The sequence below is a fragment of the Mobula hypostoma genome, chromosome 10 (assembly GCF_963921235.1).
Source record: "Mobula hypostoma chromosome 10, sMobHyp1.1, whole genome shotgun sequence".
Lineage (NCBI taxonomy): Eukaryota > Metazoa > Chordata > Chondrichthyes > Myliobatiformes > Myliobatidae > Mobula > Mobula hypostoma.
The window spans coordinates 85,230,942-85,253,832 of NC_086106.1; the positions used below are offsets into that span (position 1 = coordinate 85,230,942).

The following is a 22,891-nucleotide window of genomic DNA, read 5'->3' on the forward strand; positions in this document are numbered from 1 at the left end:
AATTCCACTCACCATTTTCCAGCTGATCAGGATCATTCTACAAGCTTTAATAGCTCACTTGGAGTACTGTGTTCAGTTCTGGTCGCCTTGTTACAGGAAGGATATGGATACTATAGAGAGAGTGCAGAGGTGTACAAGGATGTTGCCTGGATTGGGGAGCATGCCTTATGAGAATAGATTAACTTGACCTTTTCTCTTTGGAGCAACGGAGGATGAGAGGTGACCTGATAGGGGTGTATAAGACGACAAGAGGCATTGATCGTGTGGATAGCCAGAGGATTTTTCCCAGGGCTGAAATGGCAAACAGGAGGGGGCATCATTTTAAGGTGCTTGGAAGTAGGTACAAGGGGGATGTCAGAGGTAAATTTTTCACAGAGTGATGACTTCGTGGAATGCACTGCTGACGTTGGTGGCGTGGACAGATACAATAGGGTCTTTTAAAAGACTCTCAAATAGGTATATGGAGCTTAGAAAAATAGAAGGCTATGTACTAGGGGAATTTCTAGACAATTTCTAGAGTAGGTTACATGGTCGGCACAATATTGTGGGCCAAAGGGCCTGTAATGTGCTGTAGATTTCCATGTTCTAAATTTAGTTTGAGTCCATCTGAAAGTCAGCATTCAGTTTGGGGTACATTGTGCATCTGCTTCAAGGTAGCAATTATTTCACTGAATACATTTAAGAGAAACTAAGATTTTTATTCTGGATTTGCATTGTCAGAACAGAGCTTCTGGATGGCAATACCTGGCATCAAAATTAAGATTGTTCAATCTAGAATACTTACTTCAATGTGATGTGTATAAATTTCATAACCGCATGTACTAAAAAAAACCTTGCCAGTCAAAATATCTAACATTATATTATATACAACCTTGAGATTACTTAGCAAATAGGTCTTTATGCATGGACAATTCATTCAGGCTACATTTGCTTTCATCTCTGGTTATTGTATATATACTTTAATTATAAATGCATCTTTAAATATTCTGCTTAAATAATTTTTCTGGGTTAATAGATCAGTTTTGATGAACATGACCATTGTTTTACACCATTGACAGAAACTGAAGTTTATTCAAAGTAAAATATACACAAGATATTACATTTAATATATTTTACAAGGGAAATTAGACATACCTAGACATGAAAATAGACAGGGTTGTTTGAAGGTGGGAATCCAACAGACACTGAACCATATACAATATACACTTTTTTTGCTCTAACAGAATGCTTAAAACATTTAAATACTTCACAAATAGCTTCCATAGTACAATTAAATAGTTTCAAAATACACATCATATAATAAGTGAAAGATTATTGCAATTGGTACAATTAGCAGCGACATTGAAAAGCCATACTCAAAATCGATTTCCTACAACAATAGCAGTGGCTTCTAAAACAATCCTTCGTTTATAACTGTGAGCTTAAAAAATAACCAATAATCAGAGTTATCGATACTTTCTCCCTCCTCCCACACCAACCAAGTAGTAGTGAAATATTTTTTTCTTACCAAAATAATGACATTTCAGCAAATATCATGCACATTTTAAATAAAAAAGGAAAGCATGGCCAACAAATTACTCTTGGGTCTATTCCATAGGATGGTGGAACTACTGGTTTGTATCAAGCAGCAATAAAGCTACTTATACAACTGCAGAGAGGAGGAAACAGAAAATCTGAAATTAAAATGGGATCAGATTAGCTTGTGTCAATCTCCAGCACTTTCTCTCAAATCAAACTCAACTTTAGTTTTTTTTTTCCCCTAAGTAAAGAATTGGGAGATTGGGGCTACATAGGGAATTGGATTTTGGCTTTCACTACAATATTAGAAAAATTACATAACAAACTTTTAAGAACATTACTGGGGATTCCTATTAAAAAGCACTGGTTCCCCATTGGCTTATTTTAACAAGACAACCTTTTTTTTCAATTATATTTTGGTCCTTTTTAAATTTACAAATTTAGGAATAAATTACTTTTTGAAAATTTGAAACAAAAGTTTTAAGGAAATCAAGAGTCTTATGGTGCATTTATGGTTACTTATTCCTGGTTCTGATCTTTTAGTTAAAAATACTATGTATAGCTGCTGTTTATGGTGTATTCGCCATACAAGATTTCAAAATATTTACAACCTCCTCCTCCTCCCACAACAATTTACTGTGGCCAACTTTACTCTTACTTTAGAATTGAGATATTGCATTTCAATGTTTGCTGCATTTGAAAGAGCATCTTTGAATAATTACACATCTCTGCTAGGCAGAAATAATTATGGTGAAGAAATATTAGGCAAACACAAGTATTTACACCAACATACACAACAACCCACCCACACAAGTGCGAAATAGTGAAATACTATTTCCTCCGATAGCCAGAATCTGTTTCAGATGGTGTTTGATTTCAGTTGTTCTTCAAGCTTCAGAACATCCAAAGGTGGAATTTTTGCTACTTCAAAGAACACTCTAAAAAATAAATCAAAATGAAATTAAAAATCCTCAAGAATGATGTATATATAGGAAAAGAATAAGTTTTTGCAAGAGAAGGTGGAGCTAAGAAGCTAATGGTGCCTAACGGCGACTCCCTTGTTTGTATCTTCGGAAACAGCTCTATTTCTATCTTTAATATCTCTAGTTTCCCCTTTCAGGGTTCTTTTGAAGACCCTGACCTGGAGTTATATGCTGACTTCAGTTCTTTATGGGAATGGGACCCGATCCTGGGATCTCACGAATGGCCATTATTCAAGATACCAAGGACGCGGCCCAGAAGATTAGCTCGCCTTTGGAGTTCCAGGATTTCGTGGCTCTGGAGGCGAGCAGACTCATGGTCAGTGCCTCTGCAGGAAATCGGTGTGTCGTGGGAGATAGAAGATCAAAAGCAGCGAGCTGGCTGCTGGCTCTGTGCCCTGAGTTCTTTGGGCACAGAGCTCAGAAAAAGCGACGCAGCGGACTTTTAACATCGTAAATCAGCAAGTTGTTTGTTATGTCTCCCCTCTCACTGTGAAACAGAGACATCTCTTTTTCCCTTGTTGTGGGGGGGAGGGAGAGGGAGAGGGGGGGAGAGAGGGGGGGGAGAGAGGGGGGAGAGAGGGGGGGGGGGGGGAGGGGGGGGGAGAGGGGGGGGGGGGAGGGGGGGGAGAGAGGGGGGGGAGAGAGGGGGGGAGGGGGGAGGGGGGGGGGGGGGGGGGGAGAGAGGGGGGGGAGAGAGGGGGGAGAGGGGGGGAGAGGGGGGAGAGGGGGAGAGGGGGGGAGAGAGGGGGAGAGAGGGGGAGAGAGGGGGGGGAGAGGGGGGAGGGGGGGAGGGGGGGGGGGGGGGGGGGGGGGGGGGGGGGGGGGGGGGGGGGGGGGGGGGGGGGGGGGGGGGGGGGGGGGGGGGGGGGGGGGGGGGGGAGAGGGGGGAGAGGGGGGGAGAGGGGGGGAGGGGGGGAGGGGGGGAGGGGGGGGGGGAGGGGGGGAGGGGGGAGGGGGGGAGAGGGGGGGAGGGGGGGAGAGGGGGGGAGGGGGGGAGAGGGGGGGGGGGGGGGGGGGGGGGGGGGGGGGAGAGGGGGGGAGAGGGGGGGAGAGAGGGGGGGAGAGAGGGGGGGAGACTGTGGTATGTCAAATTACCAAGTGAATGAGTAGTATCTGGGGTACTGCAAGTCTGTGTCTTTACCGATGCTTTGCTGCACGCTTGAGTGCTTGGTGGGGGGGCACAGATTTTTTTTGCTGGTGGGGGGAGGGGGGATCGTTGCTTGCTGCCACTTACGTGTGGAAGGCGGGAGCTGGGGGACTTTATGGTTCTAACATTTAACAGTTATTAATTCTTTGGGGCACTCCTCTGTTTTCGTGGATGGTTGTGAAGAAAAAGCCTTTCAGGATGTATATTGTATACATTTCTCTGACATTAAATGTACCTATTGAAACTGAAGCTGGAATTTGAATTCCGTGTCCCCACTTTTTCCTCACAATATGGTTCCCAAGTCAGAGCTATATGTCAGACAGGGCTTGTGAATCAACTCAAACTTAATCATAGGACAATTTACAATGACTAATTAAGCTAACTGGTATAATCTTTGGAGTGTGGGAGAAAACCAGAGCACCCGAGTGAAACCCACCCAGTTCATGGGGAGGACGTAGAGAAACTCCTTACAAAGCAGTGCCGGAACTGAGCTCTGGAATGCCCCGAGCTGTAATAGCATTGCACTAGCCGCGGCACCTGGGTACAATACTCAATAAAAGTCAGTGGATTGATACATAAAACTACAAATCAGAATTACATAGCTTTATTTTAAATTAAAATGTTATCATGCCCCAATCTGAAGACATTGCCAGGTGAGATGCATCATAAAGTGGATAAGTCCCCAGGGCCTGATGGGATATTGACAGAGGCAAGGGAGGAGATGGAAATATTGCTCTAGACCCCAGCAATGTTCTCTTTGGCCACAGAAGCCCCAGAGGACTGCAGAGTGGCTAACATTGTTCCACTATTCAAGGGAATCAGGAATAATCCTGGAAACTATAGAGCAGCGAGTCTCACATCAGTGGTCAGGAAGTTACTGGAGAGAATTCTTAGGGATAGGATTTACGAGAATGTAGAAAACCATGGTCTAATTAGCGACCGCCAGCATGGCTTTGTGTGTGAAGTCATCTCTTACTAAATTGACTGAGTTTTGTGACAAGGGTGATTGATAAAGGTAGAGCTTTGAATGTTGTGTATATGGATTTTAGAAAGGCATTTGACAAGCTCCTTCACAGGAAACTCATCCAGGAGATTAAGATGCATGGGACCCATGGCCAATTGGCTGTATGGATTCAGAACTGGTAATCCTTAGAAGACAGAGGGTAGTAGCTGTATGGACTTATTCTAGCTGGAGGTCTGTGAATAGTGGTGCTCTGCAGGGATCTGTACTGGAAGCTGTGTGGCTTGGACCTGGATGAAAATGTAGATGGATGGGTTAAGCAAGTTTGCAGATAATAAGAAGATTGGTGGTGTTGTGGATAGCAGAGAAGACTGGTAAAGCATAGAGCAGAATATAGATCAGTTATAGCTATCAGTGGAGAAATGGCAGATGGAGTTGAACTCGGCTAAATGAGAAGTATTGCAGCTTGGTAGGTCAAATGTTAAGGACCAGACCTTCAACAGTGTTGATGAGCAAAGGGATCTTGGGGTCAAAGTTTATAGCTGTGAAAGCGGCTATGCAGGTTGATAGGGTGGTTACGGCAGCATTTGGCATGCTTGCCTTTAATAGTCGCGGCAATGAGTTGAAAGGTCACAAAGTTAGGTTGCAGCTTTATAAAACTCTAGCTAGACTGTGTCTGGATTATTGCATACATTTCTGTTGCCTCAGGATGTCAAGGCTTTGGAGAGGATGCAGAAGTGGTTTACCAGGATGTTGCCTGGATGAGAGGGCATGTGATACCAGAGCTTGGGTTGTTTTCTCTGGCGTGGCTGAGGGGGGATCTGATAGGGGTTTAAGATAATGAGATGCATAGATAGAGTAGACAGACAGTATCTTTTTCCCCCAGGGTTGAAATGTCTGATACCCGAGAGCATGAATTTAATGTGAGAAGGGGTCACTTCAAAGGAGATGTGAGGCATAAGTTTTGCTCTTTTTTTTTTCTTGAATGCAAACAGAGTGCTGGATGCCTGGGGTGGTGGTAGAGGCAAGTACATTAGGGACTGTTGAGATGTTTAGATAGGCACATGAAAGTAAGGAAAAAGGATATGGAGATTGTGTAGGGAAAAGAGATTAGTTCAGTTAGCCATTTGATTCTACTTTAATTAGTTTGATACAACATTGTGAGCCCAAGAGCCTGTTCCTGTGCTGTACTCTTCTATGTTCTATTTCCATCACAATTATATTTTAGGGTAACAGCATACAATTAGATTCTTACTTGTGAGCATACTTGTACCGCACGGCTTTCAGCCTTTCGTCTGGCTTGCTGTAAAGCAAAAGGTTCAGTCTCCTCATCAGCGAGTGCAGATCAGTGACCTGGTATCCAGTGTAATATTGCAGGGTCGGAGTCTGAAACACAAAAGCCACATTTTCTGAATGCACTGCTATTTAAATGCACTCTGGATATAGTGAATTTATTTACTCATCCCATCCTCAAATGTGCATTGTAAATTTTAAAATGCAAGTTCGATACGTGGTGACATAGCATGTTGGGAGTTCAAAGGCTTAGCACAATTGTTGTGGGAAATCAAGCCTGCTATCTTCCAACAGTACTAACTATGGAGAAGTGCAAGGTAGAGACGAACTGTTAGTTGAAGGAGAAAAATTAAACTAGGAACACCCATCTCATATGCCAGAACTTAGCTCAGTGCATCAGGAGGGATTTGGAGGTACAGAGGAGATCCACTTGGTCAAAGATGACAGGAAAGAGGAGGAGAGAAACACCATCTGTAATTAGTAATAAACAATAACTAGCACTTACCCATCCTCCAAGATCTTTCATTTTGAGGGCCAATAACAGGCAAGATGCAGCCAATTTCGAGGCACTTTCCCAGATAAACTCGTATTCCTGCAGAGTTAGCTCACAGATATAGCGGGCAAGAGTCAGTGTCTCAAGGTTGGCTCTGGCACACTGAAAATATTAATATTCAGATTGTGAGGAACAATATACAGAATAGTTTGGCAGAGTACCATGAAAGCCTAAATTGCACTTATCAGCCACTACAAATGAGCAGATACAAGTCACTCTGTTGATTCTTTGAAAATAGAGGTATGAAGAAAGTCAGTTGACTGTTTTGATTCTATATAGTGTTTCAATCTATTTAGTTTCCATAACTAATGTTCCTTCTGTAAAGGAGTAGCTCCGTCAGGAAAGATGATCATATAACATTTGGAAATCTACCTATTGAACTAACTTTGACTTCTCTCTACACATCAACATTTTTCTCAGAATTATTCTTTACCTCCTTAACCATGGAAATAGAAAGAGTAATTTTGACAAGGTGGTCACACAACTACATCTCAGAAATAGTTAAGTGCTTTGACAAGGAGAAAACTAATGTTTTGTGTTTAAGGTCAGATACAATAGAAGAAATTTTCCATTAATATTAAGTGATCAACCTTTGCATATCTCCTCAAGAACCGATAGGCCACTGGAACATTGATGTCAAACTTTAGCGTCCGGAGAATGTTCACTTCCATTGACAGCAGTTCTTCTCTTTGGTATGCATCATCACAAATGTACAGGAAATCATCGACACAGGGAGGGCACCGCTCCTAGAAAATGATGCAGAATTAACACAGGAGCAGGCCTTTCATTTGAACTCATCCACTCTAGACAACGCTCAACCAATGCTCCTTTAATCCTAATCTAATAGCATAATCCCTTATGCTTTCCTTACTTGAACTTGTCCAGGTTCCCGTTAAACACATCCATATTATTCACTTTACCATGGTGTCGAGCACTTACCATTCAGTGGGTAAACTGGTTTCTCCTAATTCCCCTATGAAATTTTTGATAACCATCTTCTACTTTCTCCATAAGTGGAAACACTGTATACATCGACTATCAAAAACTTATCACTTGTGTTAGGGCGGATGCAGAGAGTATGCTTTCACTTGCATTCACTGTCATCTCTTGAAGATCTTTGTATTCTTTTTATAATTGGGCAACCACAACTGAATAGTGCTCCATTCTTTCCTCATGCTCAAATATACTCTTGATTCCAAAGTCCAAAACAAAAATATAAATTGTGAACAGGGTCACAGTACTGATTCCTGTGAAACATCACTACCAATTTTCTTCAATGATTTTTAATTCTCTTTCTCTGCCTCTTCTCCTGAAGCCAGCTATCAGCACATTGTTACGTTCCTCTTCACCCCTCACCTAGCTCTTTATTCTCTGATTATATTTAAAAGTTTACTTTATTGTTCTGTACCTCAATGAAAGGCCTCAAAGTATAGCCTCTTGAAATCCATGCCATTTTGCTCACTATTGATTTTAAGTTGGCTAGTCTATCGTTTTACAATTTCCTGACAACTATGCCAAATACGCCACTTTCCAATTCTGTGCACCAGCAGTATAGCGTGCAAATCTATTGTGCAGGGGATGTTGAACAACATTGAGCTTTAATCAGATTTATTAACTTTTTTGACGATTTCCTTACTGATTGTAACAATATGAAATGATCAGATATCTATTTACTTCCTCCCCTTTACACGACACCTGATACCATAAGCAATCCATTTGGTATGGTTTGGAAAAGTGGAATCTTTTAACACAATTAAGCAGATCTCTAACTAGATAACAGATAACTAGCTTGTTTAGAGAAATTCCAGGTGCTAGAAAATACCTTTCTCATTGTACCAAACTACATGACCATCAATAACAACCTCTTCCTTCATTCCCAAGGACAGTCTAGTGGAACAGCTCAAAGCCTGTGCTTCATAGCAGCAGCAACTTGAGTTCAGTCATGACCTCTCAAGCCCTCTGTGTGGAGTTTGCATGTTCTTCTTGTGACAACTGGGGTTCCCTCCTACTGCCCCCCCCCACAAAAAAGTACAAGCTGGTTGGCTAATTGATTATTGTAAACTGTCCCTAGCGTGTAGATGAGTGGTAGAGCCTGGCTGAGGAGGAGGATGGAATTGATAGGAATGTGGGGAGAAAATACTGATTAAGAGCAGGATTAGTGTCAAAAAAGGTGCTTACAAGTCAGTGCAAACTCAGTGGGCCATATGGACAGTTCCTCTGTGGTCTCCGTATGACTTTACCTAAAAGTATAACTTGAATAGAAACTTTGGTATAACATGATGTTATACATCAGACTGCTATCACCTATGCTACAAAGAGCAAGATCTGAATCAGGGTAGGAGGTTTCAAGCAACATCTGAAACAGGAGAGAAAGAAAGAGGAATATTAGTGGAGATAAAGGTAAAGATTAGGGTCTGGACGTTTCAATACAATGGCTAAAATTGCCCTGCTACCATTTCCTTAATGATAGATTCTAACATTTTCAATAGGTACATTTCATGTCAGAGAAATGTATACAATATACATCCTGAAATTTTTTTCTCTAGTATTTATACAGAATAGAAGAAAAAAAGACAAGATCCAAATTCATTCAAAAACAATGCAAAAAAAAAAAGACGAGATGTGCTTACATCAAACTTTGCAGCAATAAGGATTGCAGTGGAGCCGAGCAGCTGCAGCGTTTCCCTCATGCACACAGCCTTTGCCAAGAAATGGTCCACCAGCTTCACCGCCAGGTACAGAGTCTCATGATTCAACTCAAAATTCTCCTGATAGAAAGGAGCTCACATCAGTAAATTATTATGAAGTCATCAACATTATGCAAACCTATACAGTTACCCTCAGCATTGCCCGGTATACGAAAGCAATAACCTTCAGGTATACTGTTTAAGACGCGAAGAGTTGACAGCAGTTACTACAGGAGATGAATTGCCTATTTAGATCCAAGTAAAAGTGCAACCATAAAAGAGAGAAAGCAGCCAAAAAAAAAACACCTGTTAGATTAACTGTTCAAAACTTCATGAAGTCCACAAGTATAGATAGTGATTAAAGCAAGCCAATGCTTTTTTTTGGAAAAAAAAGCAGAGCAGGCATGTTTTGTAATCCAAATCAACAAAGAATGTTAATAGGTATTGCTTATATGGACTTCTAGAAGACATCTAACAAAGTTCTTAAAGAGCAATTTCATTTACATTTTATGGGATTAATCAATTTATAAACAGAAATCAGAGAGAGGCAATTGTTGGTGAAGCCATGGATTTATGTTGAAGCATCAAATTACACAAATGGCAGTGGAACATCAGTATTGAGGGGGATTCAAGGTCTACACCTCTTGCATGTCTACCCATACAAACAGCTCACAGCTCTTCCTTTTGAAGCTGATGTGAAACATGCTTGGTTACACCAATTTCAATTACCACATATATATTTGTGAATAGATAAAGATTTGCTTTGATTTATCACTTTTATGATCTCAGGAAGTCCCAAACACTAAGGCTACATTTATCTGTAATGCAACTTCATTTCAAATATAGAAATTGTTATAGTGTAAACTTGTGCATTAATTGACTAACAACAAAAATCCTTGTGTTTCTTTTGACAGGCAACATTAGTTGAAGAGTACATATTAGACAGGACATTTGAAACAACACCTTCTTGCAGGTAGCATTAAGTTAACCCAAGAGAGCAGATGAAGCCCAGAGGCCCCATTCAAAAGATTGTGGCAGGTCCTCAGTTAACCTCTGTTAAGGGGAGTTAACCCAGATGTGTATGTTCTAGCCTCAAGAATGAAACTTTCATCTTCAGCATCGAAAGCTGTGGATTTGAGTGTTACCAAGCAGCAAAATGCGAGATTTGCTGGTGAAGGCAAGGGGTGTTGATCAATTCATTTAGGGGCATGGATGAAGAGTCTACTACAGCTAATGCCATAGATGGAGCCTGAAGATGAACCTTTAAAGTAAGTAGGTGAAAAATCTTTTAATTGCAATTAATTTCTCTGAAAATATCAAATCTACTACCTTTATAATCTTCTGAATATATTTCTCAGGAAATGTAAAAGTTAAAGCAATCGGAGGTAGGATGTTATAAAGAACCCTCCGTCCTGCCGAAAGGCGTCAGCCCAAAACATCAACTGTACTTCCCACCCCCCATAGATGCCGTCTGGCCTGCTGAGTTCCTCCAGCATTTTGTGTGTGTTGCTCGGATTTCCTGAATCTGCAGATTTTCTGTCGTATGTTATAAAGAAAATGGCTTTGTGGTATACACTTCTATCCTGCAAAGACAGGGGTCTTAAGTGTGCAGTTCCCATCCTTAAGGCAGCAAGAAAAAAAACAAAAAGAACCAGGCTTCATTTATCAAGCTATGCTCAATATACCATACATCTTTGATAACCCAACTAACACAGCTGGTATAGGGGATAAACTACAGCCAACCTGCCTCAGAAACTCACCATGAAAAAAAATTCATATAGATTGAAGATGAATAGTGTACTAACCTGTACTTCGACCATCCAGTCCACCAAGATTGCCCTCATTTCAATATTCAGGTCAGGTTGCTTTTCCATGTAGCCTTTCAGAACAAATTTCTCCTGCCAGGCACACAAGGAACATTATTATGGACTGCATCACAGTGGTTAATTTGAACACATGCTCACATGCAACTGGATTCTTGCAAAATGTTAAAAAAAAATTTTGCTCCTAACACGAGTTCATATATTTACTTATAACGGAGCCAGAAGCCCAATTTTCTTTTTGGTAAAACAGGTGTAACTCTAGCAAATGTTGTTCTGCAAGTCTTAGGAGACAAAACATATCAATAGTCTTTGAGGAAAAGCCAGGACAGTTTTTAAAGCACTGTTGGTAACCAAGCATGTTTCCTGCAAGTCCACAAAAATCTCCACTTGAGATCAGAACACCCTCCCCCCACTGCCCCAGACTTCCCATTTGTTCCCTATGCACATAGGAAACACTCTCAATCAGATAGAGTTGGAAAGGAAAGTGTCAAAAACTGTTAGGGCAAACCATAAACTTTTATGTTTCTTGGCTGAAATTCCAATCCTGGTTCCTGTTGCAGGCTGAGCCAACTATATCAGGACATCAGTCTAGTATTCATCCAAAGAACAACAAATCTCAGCTTCCCTTTTGCCCATTTCTTGTTGCCCAAATGATATCATAACAGAATGAATGATTTCTTTCCCTCTAGCAAACTTTAATGCCTGCCACTAATAAGCAGTACTAACTTAGATAACAGAAAGACCACGCAAAGGAGCATTTGACCTCTTCAGTAATTGCAATCAGACCACAGATCATATCATGACCAAATCTATTGTATTCATTTATTCACTCAATTACTTAAATAGGCGCAACACAAAAGGTAACAAATACCAATTCTCAAATTTCTATGCAGTATGACAACTTTTCCATGTTCACAAGAAAGCTACATTCCACAAAAGCTGGATTTTAACCATTTACAGTATTAATAACCCTATTATAATCCAGATATTTTATCAGTTTGTATTTTTAAAAAATCAGCTAAAAAACACCTGCTGCTGGAACTTTTGTGGCACGACTGCTAGAACAGATGGGCCTTAAAGTTCTCAGTAGAATGCTTTTACCTCACATTTCCATATTCAAAACAGTCTTCAATGGCAAAATAAGAGCACTGAACATTAAAGGAAGGCAAGAAGAAATAGAAAGCACAAGGAAAAATAAACTGCTATTATAAATCAGGAAGCTGTAACAATCTTGATGCAAAATCTGAAAGATCAGTAGCTTTTGGAAAAGGGAGGAACTTTCTAGGTCTTACAAGATAACTTACCTCCCGGTCCTTCATATAGTCAAAAATATCCTTTGCGTAGATTGCGTTCAGGAATGGATCCCTCAGATTCTCCTCATCAACGTCATCAAAGAGAGGAGGCTACAAAGTAAATCAACTCAATTATTTTTCTTTTCTAGAATAGAGGCCATTACTCATTAAATAGGCAAGAGCACACTACATCAATTGATTTATTTTGTGTTGCTCTGGATTTCCAGCATCTGCAGAACATCTTGTGTTGTAATGGATTCTCCCTCCCACTACAAAATAAATAGAAGTTGATTAACATAGTTATTGCTTATGTTATAAATTGAGTCTGTAATATCTGCTAAATTGAATAGGCAATAAATGCATGTGACATTCAAACTCCACATACTTGGATATTGTGCTGCTGCGTTGTTACAAATAATTTTGTTTTTAAAATTCACTTGATGACCCATATCCATTTTCAGCCTCATCTTCACAACCAATTTGTGTATTTACCAAGGCAATATCTGTAAATACTTGCATTTATGAGAAGTTATGGTTTTAATAACTCTCATTTAAATCTTTCTGAATTGTTCTGTTAAAAAGATATACAAAATATACCAGAAATAAAAGCATTTCTGTATAGAGATCATGACGAATTGTTAGCAGGCTGGAAGCCCAGTGAGCCAGTGGCCATTCATTATTGCAGGATGCACGGGACACCGAGAAACAGTTTTGAAATGCTGATCTTTGGAATTAAGGAAGCAGCATGTTCTCCATTTAGATTACTGGTATAAGCACATTCATTCCCAAGGCATGAAACTAGAACCATGCTTCAATGAAATCTAGATTTCATAGAAATTAGAAAATTAAATTTACTTGCAAATGAGAATATGCAAGAAGCACAAAGGCCACTTCTTGATGATGATTAAAGCCCTTATTTAAAAAAAAGGGTTAAAAAAATCAACAGTCAAGCAGAACTTTAAACTATTAGCAATGAACTTAATTCTGACCTGTGCCTGAAGTAGCAGACATTCCACCTCTCCCAGAAATTCTGGGAGTCTCCCGCATATTAATAATGGCTCCCTGATGCCCGCAAATTATATACAATGTCACGGAAATCAATTTTTTTCAGAGCGAGCGAGAGAGCGCGAGAGAGAAAGCAAAAGAGAAAGCGCGAGAGTGACCACGAGAGAGAGCAAGATCAAGCAAGTGGGGGGGGGGAGAGAGAGAGGGAGAGCGCGCAGGAGCGAGCACGAGAGAGAAAGAGAGTGCGAGAGCGAAAGAGGGAGAGCGCGAGAGCGACCATGAGAGAGAGCGAGCGAGAGCACGCGAGCGAAAGCAAGTGAGAGAAAGAGAGCGCGCGCGCACCACGGGAGTGTTCCAAAGAAAGAAAATATAAATGGTACATCACCCCAGACTACCCTAAAGTGTACTCCTGCCTAATATGGGTCAAAAATAATGACAGTGTTGCTCGCTGCACTGTTTACAACAGTGACTTTTCTATTGCCCAGATGACCATAAAAGACATGTTGAGGTGAGTTTAACAGGTGTCATTCGTTCATTAGCATAGCTAGCGTTATTTAAACTAGCTGGCTGGCTGCTAAGGAGCTACTCTATTGCAGACATCCCACCTCCCCCGGAAGTCTCCTGCAAATTGATGGTGCTACCTCCCTGAAATGAGTTTTTGCAGGGTGGGATGTCTAAAGTAGCATAATAAGAAGAAACCTAATGCTGATCAAAAACTATACAATACAAATCTGAATAAAACTCCAATGTGCAAGTGGTTCTACCCATTACAAACATTGCCTTTTTTCTTGATTAGACATGCCTGTTTGAGTAGTTGTTTGTGCAGTATGGACACCAAATTGGTTTCACATGGACCATCACCTCACTTAAATCTGCTGGGCTTTGTGGCAGAGAAAAACTGCATCAAGTTTACCTGCACATCTGCTGACTCATCCACAACATCTGATTTTTCCTCGGGTGCTTCTGGTGTCGTGGGTTTCATCTCCTTTGCATTGTCAAGATGCTCCTGAGGGGCTTTGGGTCCTGCACTGAAGGAAGAAAGGGGAAAAGGAAACACATTTAATATCATCGTGGCTTTGTTAATAGATTAAATACATGTCATGTAAGATCCCTTAAAACAATGTTAACACCACAAAGATGGCACCTAAGAAGAGTTTCACTTCAAAGTGGAGTCCCAACATCAAACTCCCTTGATAAAGGATCTTATGAAAATAATCAAATATACTCTGCATAAAAAGTTTAAGAGTTGATCAACTAAATAAATACCATTTTGTAAGCCATTTTTGGATATAAAGTGTTTAGCAACCCATGTTTTAACACTAGCCTAATCACAGGGCAATTTCGAATGACCAATTAACCTTCTAACAGGTACATCGTCGGACTGTGGGAGGAAACCCACGGGGTTACACGGGCAGAATGTACAAACTTCTTACAGGTGGTACTGGAATTGAACTCTGAAATGCCCCAAGCTGTAACAGCATCACACCAACTGCAATGATACTACGGCGCCCTTGTATCAGAATTTGTAAACTCAGAACTTGTAAAAAAAAACAGTAGTATACTTTGCTCCTGAGTAGATGTACTTTTATATGAAAGTCAACAGAAAGAGTGAAACTCTACAGCATAGTAAATCAATTATCGATGCCAAGTACATTTTATTAGCTTGCATTCACAGTACAAATATGTATAGTAATGGATACAGATGAGCTGGATCGTGTTAAACATTTATTTCACGTGAACATTTAGAGGGGAAAGCTGTGTATCTAACAAGGTTACTTTGTAATTGCTATATCTCAGTTAGTTTTGAGACAACTGAATCTCACTGACATGAGCCTGGAGCCACCAGCAAACCAGACTCATCGCTCACAAATGTTGTAGGCAAGTGTGAACTTGACTTTGAAGAACCTTGTCAACTTGCCCTCAAGCTAGCCCGGTCCTTAATAATAAGGCCCTATGTGACAGACGAGACTTCATCACTTGGGATCAGGCAGGTCCCCAGACTTTCCCACTCCTTATCTGTCAAAAACTAAATTGTGTCTAATATCATAAACATTAAGCAATTTAATTAAGGAAGTTGGAGGCGGAGTTAAGATGGCACTAAACAGCAAGTCCTTTGCTTGCATCTTTGGAAACAGCTCTATTTCCATCTTTAATATCTTTATTTTTCCCTTTCAGGGTTCTTTTGAAGACCCTGACCTGGAGTTACACGCAGGCTTCGGTTCTTTGCGGGAATGGGATCCGTTCTCAGGGTTTCAGGACTGGAAGTTGTTGTTTGGCATGCCAAGGGTTCGGCCTGAGAGTCCGGCTCGAATTCGGAAGCCTAAGATCTCGGGACTCTGAAGACAGGTGGATCGAGGGTTGGTGTCATGGCAGGAGACCCGGGAGTCGTCGGGGAGGCTGGAAAAATCTTTCTCTGTGGGCCCAAAGACCCAAGGTCTTTGCAATCTTCAGGCAAAGAGCTTGTAAAAAGCAATGAAACAGACTTTTTAACATCACAAACCCACGAGTTGTTGTTATGTCTCCCGCTGGCTGTGAAAATGGGGGACGCCTCCCTCTCCCTTATTAAGAGGTTTGTCGTATGCCGGAAGAAATGTGCTTGTCTTTGCAGTAACTGCTAGTCTGTGTCTTTGCTATTGCCTAGCTCACACTTGTGCTCAGTAGTGAGTGTACTTTTTTCTGCTTGGGGGGGTGAAAAGTGGGGGGATTGTTGCCTTGCTGCCTCTTACACATAGGAGGGGGAATTGGGGGTGGGAGACGTTGGGGTTCTCACGTTTAACTGTCGTTCATTCTTTGGGGCACTTCTCTGTTTTTGTGGACGTTTGTGAAGAAAAAGCATTTCAGAATGTGTATTGTATACATTTCTCCAACATTAAACTGGACCTTTAAACCTTTGAAATCAGAGTAATAAAAAAAAAAATCAGTAATATGTGGGCACTTCTGCCAGCACAGGGCCTGGGGCTCAGGCACATTTAGCACTGCAACTGAGAAAATCCATCAGACAGTGAGTTGTGACCTTCTCCATTTATGTAGGAATCCATATCTGGAGGCTCTTGCCCAGAAAACAATATTGATTGCTGACATTTGTTCATAATGTGTGACAGCAAATATACAGATAATGATGGAGGAAATTTGAGGCAAAAATGGACTACCATAATGGATATTCCCCATGTTTGGCAGATTATGTGCTGAAGAATGTACATTTCCAACAGTTGACTGACAGTTCCGACATGTCAGTCAATTAATTTTACTTCAGTCTTCAAGAAATGCAATTTACTTATAGCAAGGAAAACCGTGTATAGGCAGCAAAAGACAATAAGTTACTTAAAAAAATAAGAGCTTGACTTTATTGAAAATGCAGAAGCTTGTTGATTTGAACCTATTAGAACCTCTGGTGGGTAATGCGGACATTAAAAACACGTGCATCAAGGGGCTGAATTCCATCAGCCAAATCACAACTAGCAGGAAACAATTTCCAATTCCTGACATTGCAACACACACACACATAAAATTAATAAGCAGGATATTTACCTTTTTATATTCTCATCTTTTTTTGATGCTTCTTGCCCAGCAGAATTTTTCTGAGTTTTCTTACTCACCACCTTGCCACCTTTTCTCTTTGAAACGAGGACTTGTGCTTGACTTTGCTTTGCCTAAAAAGAGTTGCAAAGTAGAAAGTCAGATTTAAAGAGAATTTTCAATATTGAAGATTTGCAGAATTCCCCCCCCCCCCCAGTCAGGGAAGAACGGCACCACAGCACTAACATTTGTGAGGTCTTCAAAAGCTGATCTTTTCTTGGGCCCACCTTGGGGTGATGAAGGAGACCTTTTGATATGAAGATCACCATCCTGAAGGAGAATAAAAACAAAATTCCACATTTTAGATCATTGAAGCATTCCAACAGGCATGATGGAAAATTAAGGTATCGTGAAGGTATGTTTATTATGGTCAAATTATTCTATTTCTGCCCAATAAACACAACTTTAGTGCAGCAGACAAGTAACATTCATGCACTCAGAAATCCACTAATGCTCAGAGTGCCAAGCTGCAGCTTTGAGCAGGTATGTGCAGAAGTGAATATACTAAATCAAGTTGGCCTGTTTAAAAGTCAACAATAGCACATGCAATTAATTGGCAAGATTATCTTGCATATTAACAAATATAAATTCACAAATTGTGGGTTTCACAATAATAGGACAAGTGTGAACAATAATACATTTGCCCTCAATTGAAATGCAAACTACTTTCAGATAAATGCTCACCTCTTTAGTGCTATGCAGTCAATAAATCTGTGCAAAAACTGAAGTTGTCAGGCCATGCAGCACCAGGAAATACTTGGGACAATTCACTCCTCATGTAGCCAAGAAGTGGATTTGCAAAGTCGGGATTTCCCCGAAGGTGAATGCATTTAATGTGGGGTTCTGCACAAATGCAGGGCACAGTGATGTAGCTGTTGCCTCATGTATCTCATTATTCTTGAAATACACCTTAACGCGTTCTCAGTTTTAAAACTGCTGCATTATTCTGAAATCCCACCTATACAAAACTATACTCCTGGAATTCTGTATTTAAAATATACCACTTTAAATAATATGATGCATGTGTTAATTCTGTCTGCAGATTTAGGCAGGTTAAAACTTCTTGTCATTTAATTTTATACAATATCTATTACGTACTTGGCAACCTTGTGCTTTAATAACGTTACTTTGAACATAGTTAGTTAATAAGCATAGAGACAGGCACTTCAGGCCTACAAAGATGCCCCATCCAAACTAGTCCTATTTGTCAGTACTTCACTCATAACCTAAACCTTTCCAATCCATGTACCTTCCGATTATCTTATCAAAATTGTTATACCTGCCTCAACCACTTCCTCTGAGAACGGATACTAATTAGAGACCACCCTTCATGTTTAAAAGAAAATTGCCCCTCAAATTCCCATCTTACTTGATACCCCAGCTCTGGGAAAAACAATGAGTACCCTATCAATGTCTCTTATGATTTTATGCACCTATACAAAAATCACCCCACTAATGATTAATGTCCAAACTTTTCCAGCCTCACCCTATAACTCCATTCAAGCCCTGGAAACATCCTTGTAAACCATTTCTGCACTCTTTCTAGTTATAAATGACTTGGGTGAGGAAGTGGAAGGTGGGGCAGTAAGTTTGCAGATGATGCTGGTGGTTTTGTGAATAATCTGGAAGGCTGACAAAGATTGTCGCAAGTTACAACAGGACATTGATAAGATATAGAGCTGGGTTGATAAGTGGCAGATGGAGCTCAATCCACAGAAGTGTAAAGTGATGCAGTTTAGAAGACCGAACTTGAAGGCAGAGTACAAGTTGGATGGCAGGATTCTCAGCAATGTGGAGGAATATTATCAATTTTGGGGTTCATAAACATAGACTTCTCAAAGTTGCTGCACAAGTTGATAGGGTGGTTCAGAAGGCGTATGATGCGTTTGTCTTCATTTGTTGGGATATTGACTTCATGAGCCATGAGGTAATGTTGCAGCTCTATAAAACTGGTTAGACCACACTTTGAGTATTATGTTCAGTTCTGGCTGTCTTATTACAGAAAGGATTTGAAGGGTGCAGGAGATTTACCTGAGTGAGCTAGAAATTTTCTCTGTAGACTGAAGGAGATTGAGAAGCGATTTAATAGAAGTGTACAAGATAAGAGGCATATATAGAGTGGACAGCCAGTACATTCGTCAATGGCTAATACAAGAGGGCAAAATCATGAGGTAATTGGAGGGAAGTGGGGGGGGGAGTCAGAGGTAGGTTTCCTTCTAAATATAGAGAGTGGCAAATGCGTGGAAAGCACTGCAGAAGCGATAGTAGAGAGATACTTCAGGAACATTTAAGAGACTCTTAGACAGGCACGTGGATGAAAGAAAAATGGAAAGCTATGTGAGAGAGAAAGGTTAGTTTGATCTTGGGGTAGGTTAAAAGGTAGTCACAACATCATGGGCCAAAGTGTCTGTAGTGTTCTGCGTCCTTTAGTAGGGCAACCAAGACATGAACACAATACTCTAAGAGCAACCTCACCAGTATCATGCACAACTATACCAAATCATTGATACAGAACAATAAGTCCTCCACTGACCCAATACACACTACTACTCAATGGCCTCCAGTCCGAGAAGCAACCTTCTACCATCACCCTCTACTTTCTAACATTAAGTTAACTGAGCATCCAATTAACCAGTTCTCCCTGGAATCCATACGATCTAGTCTTCTAGATCAGCCTCCAAGGCGAAACTATCAAAGCCTTACTGAAGTCCATACGAACAAAGTCTACCACCCTACCCTCGTTAGCTTTCTTGGTCACTTCATCATAAACTCAATCAAGTTCCTAAGACACGATCGCTCATACAAAGTAATGCTGGCTTCCCCTAATCAACAAATTTTTCCAGCTATATGCCTTATCCCTCAGAATCCTCTCCAGTAACTTAAACCACTATAGCTCACAGGTTGTTCACCTTACTTAAATAAAGGCACAACAACATTCACTCCTCTCCACTCTACTGGTACTTCACCCGTACAAATATCTCACCAGGGCTCCTACAATTTCTTCTCTAGCCTCCCATAGTGTTCTTGGATAAAGCTGGTCATGCTCTGGAGCTGCAAGTCTACCCTCAGCTTCCAAATTATACAGCACTTCCTTTGTTGTAATGCAAATTTACCCGCAACACCTCCCTGTTGACTTTTCCTAGTTCCAATGTCTTCATGTCTCTTCACAATAAAAACTGAGGAGAAATTTTAATTAAGGAACTTGCCCATCTCCATACACAGGTGTTACCTTGGGTCTTTGAGCAACCCTATTCTATCTCTTGTTATTCATTTCCCATTATTAAGGACAATCCAGAGATTTTATAATCTGTCAAAGTTATTTCATGTCCCCTTTTTGCTCTCCTGATTTGCTTCTTGAATACCCTCCACTCTTCCAGAGATTTGCTGGATCCTAGCTGATTGTACCTGAACCATGCCTCTTCTTTCTTGGTCAGTATTCCCAACTTTCCTCAAGATTCACAGTAGCCTACCCTTTCACTCTCTATACTCCTTCCCTTTAATCCCACACTTCCTGCAAACAAAAATCTCCAAAGATATACATTTCATATTGTATTATAGATTGTGACAATGTTACTTTGTTACGATGAGCTACAAGAACACTGTAATGACATCAGCTGGGAAATACACTGAAAGTTTCAAAACTTGCCTGCAACTATTAATATAGCCACCCATTTGTGTAAATGGAACACAATGAGTGCTTCCCCTCAGGAGAATTATATCACAAGGGAGAACTAGCAGAACAGGATAATCAGCCCAAACAATCCACCTTAGCATTTACACTGCCATTAAACCTCCTATCTTTGCTCATTTAAACCTATTCCCTCATGGGTTTCTCCAGCCTCCCTTTAAATACACTTCATACTATTCTTCTTACCTTTTCTATTATAGTTGACTCCATTCCAAATGGTTCAGACTGAAGGCCCTTTGCTTTTGCGACTGGAGGCATTGCTTGCACAACCTTATTTGCTCTACAAAAAGCAAGGATGGAGACAGAAAGCAAAGCAGATAAATTAATCTGAAAGTAGAAAAGGCAAATAGTGATAATTTGGGGTAAGAAATTGCCTGGGCTATTACACTAGAACACAAGAGCAGCATTATACACAAGAACTGTAATTGGTCAACAGTGAATTTTGTTTAAAAAGTCCTTGTTGATTCTGCTCAAGTCTGTTTTATTTTCTTTCCAAGGTGATCCTTCATTACATTCATTACAGATTCCAGCATTCCCATCTGTCCAGCCCTCACCCCCCTACCTGACTCCATCTGTCAGTCACCCTTCCTCACCAGCATCCACCTATTGCTTGCTAGCTCTTGTCCCACTCCTTCCCCACCCCACTTTATATTGGCCATCTCTCCTATTCTTTCAATCAGATGAAAGTCTCGATCCAAAATGTTGGCTGCCCATTTTATTCTGCAAATGCAAACCTGTTTAGTTCCTCAGCAGTCTTTATTCCAGCGTTTCTCTATTATTGACAATTGTCTAGCCGGTCAGTAGCTGCCCATATTCTTAGTGTTTTCCAATCAAATCCCCGAATCTATAGAATCCTAACAATTGACAACCATTCGCTCTCCTTAGGCGGTCCATCAGAACCCAGAAGAATACTTCCGTTCCAGCTTTGTGGGATCTAAGGCGAGAATAGCAGATTCTTTCAGTTGGACCAAAGCAGGATCATTGTAAGATGGGCTCCGTTAACTGTTGTGACAGTGACTGTATACAGCAGATGAAGTCTCAATGCTCTTGGCATTCCAAATATGCCTTGTACACTCCAGTCATGCGTTAGATTCCCAGGTATTAGTCATGTGACTAGTCCAATGTTGCACAACTTCACGGATTTTTTTTTTGAGTACCCTTCTTGAACATCGGCCTCTATCCACCGGACAATCTCTTTCCATAGTAATAGCTCAGATAAGAGTGCGTCCGTTTTGAGTTTAGCGTCAAGCACGGAAATGACTTGCTAATCGAGTATTATTAAGACCTTAATTCAGAAGATGTTGGTGGGCCTCAGACAGTGCCATTTAATGAACGTGGACGATTTTGCGGAGGTAGCATTAGCGGTATTTTTCCAGTGCCTTGCAGTGATCACTGTACGCAATCTTGATCTCGGAAGCACGCAAGGTAACCATCTTTGTTAAAACGTTATTTGTGCAAGCAGAAGTTGAAACAAAACATCTTTGTAGCTCTAACAATGCATTCCTAGCACTCCTGGGGATAGTTCAGGAGATATGTAATATAGCCCACTGACCGTAGTTGAGTTCACCTCACATCCTGCAATAAACAAATCACTAGTAATGCAGTATAACAGTCTACAAACCTGGCGAACTTCGAGGAGCAACGGGATACTTAAAGTAGAGGCTCCGGACTCAATGTTCGGACTGTGGGAGAGCACCACTTCCTAGTGGACCGTGCTCGGGGTGAAAGCGACCGCAGCCAGAGAAGGTTTACGTTCTTCGGCCCAAATGTCCAAACTGGTTTACCTGCTCTCAACTGGTGCCCACACATTCACAGCTCGGCGAGATGCATCTCGGCAAAAAAATTTTTTTTGAAAATTGCGGCATGCACGCCGTCCCTCCACCATTGGCTCCAGGCAACAAAGCACCGACCAATCAGCACGCCGCCAAGATGCGTTGCTAATTCTCAGTTGCTAAGGGAGGAGCCTTTTTCAAAGTAGAACCCGGAGGACCAATGAGGAAGAAATGGGTGACTGGGAAGGCAAACTTGTTTATTTAAAGGGAAATCAAGACAACAATAGAGAAGATAGATTAGGGAATGAGTGAATAGGTCTACTAGAGATAAAGTTCCAAATGATATTAACTAAAAGTACATGAATTGCATACTCCAAGCCATATTTACATTTGAAATTAAGAAAATTTCACGTGTACCAGATGACACGAAAATGTGATTTGTTTTAGAATTATTGAAAGTGAAACTTCCTGTTTAGATATTGAAAAAAATTAAATATTCAGTTTTGCTGCATTGAATTCTTCATTCTTAACGTGTATAAGGGAGCCTCAGCATTTAGTTTGCAGATTCGTCAGTCTGCTGTATTCTTTTTTTC

The 22,891-nt window shown here is 40.8% G+C and overlaps 1 protein-coding gene across 1 annotated transcript; it reads right to left on the bottom strand.

The window, feature by feature from the left end:
- Positions 1 to 759: 759 nt before the first annotated feature.
- ccnb3 (cyclin B3) lies at positions 760 to 22,375 on the bottom strand. Its single transcript, XM_063061396.1, has 12 exons — positions 22,148 to 22,375; positions 20,713 to 20,806; positions 17,025 to 17,108; positions 16,791 to 16,912; positions 14,176 to 14,290; positions 12,270 to 12,368; positions 10,948 to 11,040; positions 9,086 to 9,223; positions 7,046 to 7,201; positions 6,408 to 6,557; positions 5,865 to 5,995; positions 760 to 2,456 (listed from the first exon to the last, which is right to left on the bottom strand). The coding sequence occupies exons 2-12, from the start codon at positions 20,782 to 20,784 to the stop codon at positions 2,378 to 2,380; spliced, it is 1,239 nt and encodes a 412-aa protein (XP_062917466.1). The 5' UTR covers positions 20,785 to 20,806; positions 22,148 to 22,375; the 3' UTR covers positions 760 to 2,377.
- Positions 22,376 to 22,891: the final 516 nt, after the last annotated feature.

Excerpts from the sequence above, each read along its gene's own strand:
- ccnb3 (XM_063061396.1), bottom strand. The coding sequence starts at position 20,784 with ATGCCTCCAGTCGCAAAAGCAAAGGGCCTTCAGTCTGAACCATTTGGA. Across the intron at positions 7,202-9,085 it reads TTATTGCTGCAAAGTTTGAT|GAGCGGTGCCCTCCCTGTGT; the intron begins GTAAGCACATCT and ends ATCATTTTCTAG. Across the intron at positions 6,558-7,045 it reads TCTTGAGGAGATATGCAAAG|TGTGCCAGAGCCAACCTTGA; the intron begins GTTGATCACTTA and ends TAATATTTTCAG.